Source organism: Eptatretus burgeri, chromosome 19 (assembly GCF_056783735.1).
Source record: "Eptatretus burgeri isolate ZD-2024b chromosome 19, Ebu_testis_v1, whole genome shotgun sequence".
NCBI classification, from domain to species: domain Eukaryota; kingdom Metazoa; phylum Chordata; class Myxini; order Myxiniformes; family Myxinidae; genus Eptatretus; species Eptatretus burgeri.
In genome coordinates this window covers 1,495,939-1,503,438 of record NC_140979.1, presented here as the reverse complement: position 1 = coordinate 1,503,438, position 7,500 = coordinate 1,495,939, and the positions used below count along the sequence as shown (strand labels likewise).

Below are 7,500 nucleotides of genomic sequence, written 5' to 3'. Positions count from 1 at the left end.
CAATTCATGGTCTTCATGAAGGGGGAAAGCTCGGAAGAGGTGGAGGAGAGCGAGGCCTCACGACACATCACTATACACTCCGGGAGTCTCATAAAACGGAGAAGAGAGGGAGGTAGTGGGGAGAGGAAGGGGGTGTTCTGGACATGCGTTTGACAGGGGGACTTGAGGGAAAGTGGGGGTGGGAATGATCCTCTAATGCTGGCATTAGTACAGGATTGAGTGAAATTGGGAACATTAAAACATCATATTTAAACGGGTTACACAAAACAACGCCCGTACACCGCCCAGAGACGTCCTTTGGGGGGAAGGGGGGGCTTTTGGAGGAGGTAAGCGTGAGGGAAGGGGAACAGAAGGAAGGATGTTTTCCTTCAATCATGGAAAAATCAACACCAGTGTTTGTGCCTTTATTTAATTTCCACACATACGATAACCTCTAGAATCTCTTGTTAACCTGAGAGACGAATTGTGGAATTGATCCGAGCAGCAGTTTCGACTGATAAAAAAACCCCCAAAAACAAACAAACAACTTTCATTTGTCCAATTCGCACATTCTTTGACCCCTGTTCCTCTCCTCGGCCCCCAGAGGTTGTATGGTGGTGGAGGGGGCTTGGGAGGAGGATAGCACGAGGAGAAAAGAAGGCAGTGTGAGAGGAGGGAAGGGGAAGCAGTGAGAGAGAAGGGAAAGGAAGGCAGCAAGAGAGGAGGGAAGGGAAGACAGAGAGAGGAGAGGGAAGGGAAGGCAGCCTGATGGAAAGGGGAGGCAGCGTGAAGGCGGGAGGGTGTATTGTTGTGGGGCCGGTCTCGGTGGCGATCACGACCGCTAGATGGAGCAGTAGAGTCGGCTCCAACAAACACCCGGAATTTAGGTCGCACCCTTCAGATAAATCCGAAAGGTCACGGGTCCCTTATCTGACCAAAGATCGACAATCGGTCGACCACGTGGGAAAGGGTTAATTGCCAATTTCAATATAACTAAATACCCACGTCGTCCAAACTACCGGGGAAATTCACCCTCGGTGGGATATGCGCGATCCGGGCCGTTACCGAGCCGGATCCGAGTCGTACCCCAAGCAGAGAGTACCAGAATCCTGCTGAGCCGATTGCACGATTACGGCAGCAACGAGGCCTCCTAATTCCCATTCGCAGCGCGGCAAACCAATGGGAGAAAGGACAAGGACGAGCTGGGGCATTCAACAAAAAGGGGAATTTATTTACAACAATAATTGGGGAACGAGGGGAGCAAGTAAGGGCAGAGTCATCCGACTAAGAAATGCAAATAATGTACAACAAGAAGCACTGAACAATTCTACTTAAAGACGGGGCCCACGGACACACACACGCACACACAGATACCCAGAAGAAGATGGACCTCGAGGTCTTTATTCGGCTCTCCAGCCGAGGAGGATAGTTCGGCTGGGAGTCAGATAGTTCGGCTACCTGGCCGCGAGCGCGCGGCTGGATGTCCGCACCTTCCCGGAGCACCAGTCGCCAAAGGACGGACCAGGGCAGCCGAACCCAGAGGAGGCGAAACGAGGTGATCTCCCGTGTTGAGTTGGTCGATCGCTTGTCGTAATGCGCCAGACGAGACGCCTCGGATGCGCGGAGTGCAGTCAGCCACAGACCAGACAGAAGACGCGCTCGAGCACACGGGACACAACCTCCAACTAATTCTGTTGCTTTCTCGAGGCGGGTCCGCTCCCCCGTCGCCTGCTCCCATTGGGTTGATGGCGTATCGCGGCTCCGCCTTCTTGCAAAGGACCGCCCCGGCTCTGGTCTGTGCGTCGTCCATTGGGCGGAAAATGATGCATCCCCTTATTTGGTGCGCAGCCAGAACGAAACGATTCGTGTCCATATTTGATGTGAAATCCACACCGCCTGAGGCATGGAATTCCGCACACGTGCCCATGCCGGCAAGTGCGCGAAGAATGCCGCGAGCAGAGTGTTGTTGTTGCAGGAGATGTAAAAATCCTAACTATATAAATAATCCGCAGTGCACGAACATTTAATCACCCATTAGGCAAGAGATGGGACCCTAACTAGAAACACATACTTACTGATATAACTGATCTATAATGACTCTGGCTGTTGTGTGCTCATGGCTGCCAGATCATAACAGTATGGGGGGGCAGCTTGAGGCATGAGGGAAAAGTGAAGCAACGTGAGGGAATGGGAAGGCAGCATGAGGGGAAGGGAAGGGAGCATGAGGGGAAGGGAAGGCAGCATGAGGGGAAGGGAAGGCAGTGTAAGAGCAATCGATGGAACTGTGAGGGGAGGGGGAGAGAAGGCAGCGTTCGGGGAGGAATGTCAGAAGAGCAGGGTATTCCCATGATGATAAAACACATCCAAACAGCAACGTTTTCTTTGTAACCGCCGTGTTCTATATAAAGCCACGACAGAGCATTTCAATATTAAATCCCAAACCCACACCATCTACCTGGCAAAGGACTCCCAGCATGAATATCTCACCCCCCCCCTCCCATACACGTTCCTCCAACCTCCTCACAGTCCATGGTAAACGTGCACCGTTAATAAGCTTATGAAATAACCTCAACCATTTTACCACAATCAATCTCATCGGCTCCGTTGTTGCAATCTTTCTCCCCATCACACAGCCAAGCCTTTGGGATGCAATGACTTGTCCCCTGACCACGACAAGCAAACTCCGTAGGACGGCAGCTCCTATTGTCTGAAACAAAAGCATTGTAAGGCATCGCCATCACAACTATTGAAATAAGACCACAGGTCTGTTTTGTTTTTGTGATGAAGGAAAAACATCAAAAAACCAGGCAGATGACCTCAAAGATAGTCATCATATCCACAAGGAGGTCATATTAATCTGCTTAATGAAAAATATGGGATAATTAAACTCCATATTAGAATATAAAACAGCACTTGAACTCACCACAGGTTTCTGGAGCTTCATCAGATCGGTCAGAGCAGTGCACCTTTCCATCACAAACCCAATTTGAAGGTAAGCATTTACCTCCACCACAAACAAAATCATGAGGCAGACAGGATTGAGAAGCTGAATCATCCACAACAAAAAGAAAACAAGAAAAATATCAATCAGAGATTGCACACCCTCACCAGGAATTGTGTTGTGTGGTTTTTGTGTACTGGTGTGTTACGTAGTTAAGAAGAGATGTAATCATAACGACCATTTTATAACTGCTGGCAGTGATGACCGGGTACCAAGCTGGGTACCAAGCCAGGTACTAAGCCATGCCACTTTAATGGGACATCTGACACTCACCCATGAACTTTTTTATTACTATTCAATTTAATTTAGAATGACATTAAAATAAATAAATCCAAATGGAAGACCAAATCGGTACACTTCTTCATTGCAGTAATCAGAATCAAATCCAATCCATTGGTATCATACTCTGCAGAGAGAATCAGTGCTGCCAAAGTAGTCTCCTGTCCTGGACCGGTCACCACTTCAACACAGGATACTTGAACAGCTCAATCATCCCAACAAAATGGTACTCAGGTTGCTGACCTCAGAAGGATGGCAGGCTGAGTCAACCCCAGCTGGTATTAATTGAACAGCAAAGCAGGATTTGACCTCAGGACTCTCGTGTCCCAAACCCACCAATCTAACCATTAAGACAACAACAAGCATACATTGCAATAGTACGCAATTAATAGATGTATGTGTGGTCAGGGTGCACCTGATGTAATTAATACACATATCGTCACATGGCTTCACAGATGGCTTCACGCATGGACCGAGTCGTAATGGTCTTATGGGTCTCAGGATATTCAAGGTCTTATGGGTTTTTGTGGTCTCAAAGGGTTTGTGGGTATTTAAGGGTCTTCAGGCTCTGAATGGTCTTAAAGGGTCTTTGCGGTCTTAAGAGGTCTTTTTTTGTTTTCCTTGTCGAGGCTCGTGTGGGAGCGAACACACAACGCACAGCAAGGGGGCCATGAGACAAGAGGGGCGGGAGAGGGAGGGACAAAACAGTGGGGAACAGAGACATTAGGAGATCTGTGGAAGGGAGAGGGATGGGACGGGGAACATGGGGAATAGAAGATGGACATCACAGGGACTTTCAGGAAGGAAAGCAGGGAATTTGAAGGAGGTGGGCTTGGGTGGATTATCGGGGGTAGAAAAGATCGAGGATTTGGATGGGGGATGATAAGAGGTGGTGGTGAACAGCTGTTTTGAAAGCCTGGAGGGAAGAATGGGAAAGAATAGAGTGAGGGAGTTTATTCCAAAGGCGGGAAAAAAGAGGAATGAAAGAGTGAAGGTGAGCAGTGATTCGTGGTTTTGGTAGTTTTACCAGAAGGGGGTTGTTGGCAGACCTTCAGCGCCCTGTGGAAATGTGGTGGGGACAAATCACAGAGACATCAGGGGGGGGGGGCAAGGCTGGAGAGGAGACAGTAGAAGACAGAAAGACCACCGACCAACCTGCGGTGATTGAGTGAGAGGCCCAAAGACTCAGCCTCATTGCAGGAGATGCCGATGATCCGAAATGCCTTGGTTTCTACAGCGTGAAACTGAGAAAGGTGGGAGGCAGGAGCACCAGCCCAGAGGGGAGAGCAGTACTCCATCAGGCTACGGAGAAAAGCTTTGTAAGTGGTCAGGAGCTCAGGAGGGCCGAGGAAGGACTTTGCACAACGGAGGAATCCCAGTCGGCGACTGGCTTTGGAGGCGAGGTTTGAAATGTGACATTCCCAGGAAAGGTCATGGCAGATAGTGAGACCCAGAAGCTTGAAAGAAAGGACTTCTTCAAGAGGATTGTTGTGAAAGTGGATGGGATGGGGGGGTTTCTAAACGGTCCTTTCGAAGAGACATAGTGAGAGTGTGACATTTGTCCGGATTGAAAGACATGTTCCACGTGTTGGACCAGTTTGTGATTTTATCCAGATGTTCAGTGAGCGAAGAAGCTGCTGCTTGCCGGTCTGAGGGATGACCGATGGTACGGCAGAGGGTGCAGTCATCAGAAAAGAGATATAGAGGATTTTCCAGAGTCGGAGAAATCATTGATGAAAAACAGAAAAAGAACAGGGCCCAGAACGATACCTTGAGGAACTCCAGCCTGGACAGGAAGAGGGGATGAAAGAACTCCATTTAGGGCCACACGTTGACTTCGACACACGTTGACAGGTCTTCGGGATCTTTGTGTTCTTAAGGGTCTTTAAAGGTTGAGGTGGTGAATGAAATTACCCTGAGGACAATCCCTGGAGCAGACTTGGTCTGTGTGTTAAATGTGGTGGTTGTTAGCCCAGCGGTCTTTGCAAAAAAGAGGTGAACATACAGACAGACAACAAATTTTATTCATGAGATTACACTTTGAACCTCAACAGAAATAGCAAGTTAGAACATTCCAATGGACATATTGTGTGTTTTATATCCAGTCTGGCACCCTGCCTTGCTCTTTACAAACTGGCAACCCATTTCATGCCCACTACTTGATTTGTTGACGTATTGTTGTGGGCCGGGGGTCGGTGGCGAGGAACGGCCGCCAGGTGGAGCAGTGGAGCCGTCTCCCACCGAACACCCGGAATTTAGGTCATGACTCTCGGACAACTCCGAAGGTCACGGGTCACTTGAGGACCGTGATCGCCAATTCTCTAATGGCGTGGGGTTGGGTTACTAACCAAATTTCAATATACCTTAGTGCCCACGTCGTCAATTTACCGGGGAAGTAACACCCTCAACGGACTCTGTCGAAGCGGGTTGCTCTAACGACCTCGGTCCGGTGTAACCGAGCGGAATTACCAAAGTCCGTCGGTCCAAACGACAACTTACAGCCCAATCGGCTTTCTGGTTCAAACACACGAACCATGCTGGGTAAACAATAGGAAGCACAACAACGAGCTGGTACATTGAACAATCGGGGTTTATTTATAATGGGGCAGGGGAGCACAAAGAGTAGAGTTAAAACCGAATATGAGAAATGCTATATATACAGTACAAGCAAACACTGAGCAATTTCTACTTTAGGATGGGGCCCACGGACACACGACACACACACACACCCAAAAGAAATGGACCCCATTGGGTCTTTATTCGGTCCTCCAGCCGAGGAGGATTGTTCAGCTGGGGGAACAGAGCCTTGCCGGGTACCTTTCCGCTTTGGGCAGTCACACAGGACTCGAACCCACCACGGTGGGACTCAAACCCACGTCTCGGAATCCACTGAGCCCACGATCCTGGCTGCTCGACCACCACCACCACCACCACGAGGAGCCAAAGAGCAATTGCGACGATGACTCCAACAACGCACACCAAGAGCAATGGCCACGATGACTCCAACGACGCACACCAAGAGCAATGGCAACGATGACTCCAACGACGCACACCAAGAGCAATGGCAACGATGACTCCAACGACGCACACCAAGAGCAATGGCCACGATGACTGCTCTACTCTCTTCTTGACGACCACTCTACTCTTCCCTTTTGCGAGGCCCGAGGAATTTCTTCCCCCTGGCCACTCGCCTTCTGATTGGACGGTGGCGAACATCCCATCTGGCTTGGCGGGGCCGCCCTGAGGTAACTCGTCTCCGGATTGGTCGGGGGCTTCTGAGGTACTCTCTGAGTACTTCTGAGGTACTGAGGTATCCCTCATTGGTTGCGAGGCACACCCATTTCGCTGGGCGGAGTCGACCTCACCCCACCTATGCCCGTGGCCCCCAACACGTGCGTAATGGCAATGATGGAGCGAAGGGGAGATTTAATGTAAAAAACCTGACGATCAAGAAACCCGCAGCGCACACATGAAATTAACCCATTCGACAGAAGTATGGGACCCTGACTATAAACACATACTTATCCAAATAACTGAACTGCGGGGACTGCTGTCTGGTTGTGTGCAAATGGCTGCCAGATTCGTAACAGTATTTTCTCCTGTAGAGAAATGGTTCGTTGTTCCACATTAAAAACATTGAAGCAAAAAGCAAAGATGAAATCATCAGGAGGAACCTGGATAGGATTCACATTTCAGATTCTACTCCTCTACCCTCAACCCATCCAAGCACAGCCAAGTGAGCCTTATGAAAAAAAAGAAAAGAAAAAGAACCCAAATCAAAAAATTTAATAATTCTGGCTGCCAGACCATGCGTCCGATCAAGTTGAAATTTAAAACACTAGTACGTGCCCGTACGTGCGTGGCCGTACGTGCGTGGCCGTACGCGCAAAAAAAATAAATAAATAAACAAACAAACCGCGTGCCAGAAACAACCACACAGGCCAATCCTTCGCTCTCGCGTGCCCATACGTGCGTGGCCGTACGTGCAAACCCCCAAAAAAACTTTCAAACAACTACACAGGCCATTCCTTCGCTCTCGTAAACGACGACTGGATTGGAGCATTACGTGCATAAGAAATCGAGAAATTATGAGAATACAGTAAGTCATCACTATCCGGAAGTGGTGCGTGCCCGTACGGAATGTTCACATGCATTCCACGAATTATCGCTTGCATTGAAGTCACAACTGCTGTGATACTTACACACACAGAGTTAATTAAAATCTAAATTAAAATCAAGTT

The 7,500-nt window shown here is 49.1% G+C and overlaps 1 protein-coding gene across 11 annotated transcripts in view; it reads right to left on the bottom strand.

The window, feature by feature from the left end:
* LOC147008372 (uncharacterized) overlaps positions 1 to 7,500 on the bottom strand; it is a 218,111-nt gene that overhangs the window by 27,337 nt on the left and 183,274 nt on the right. For all 11 annotated transcript variants that reach the window (XM_085864715.1, XM_085864720.1, XM_085864723.1 and 8 more), the window contains 2 exons: positions 2,903 to 3,025; positions 2,561 to 2,686 (listed from right to left, as the gene is read on the bottom strand). In XM_085864715.1, the coding sequence (XP_085720841.1) occupies positions 2,561 to 2,686; positions 2,903 to 3,025 (249 nt within the window). The remainder of the gene's footprint in view (positions 1 to 2,560; positions 2,687 to 2,902; positions 3,026 to 7,500) is intronic.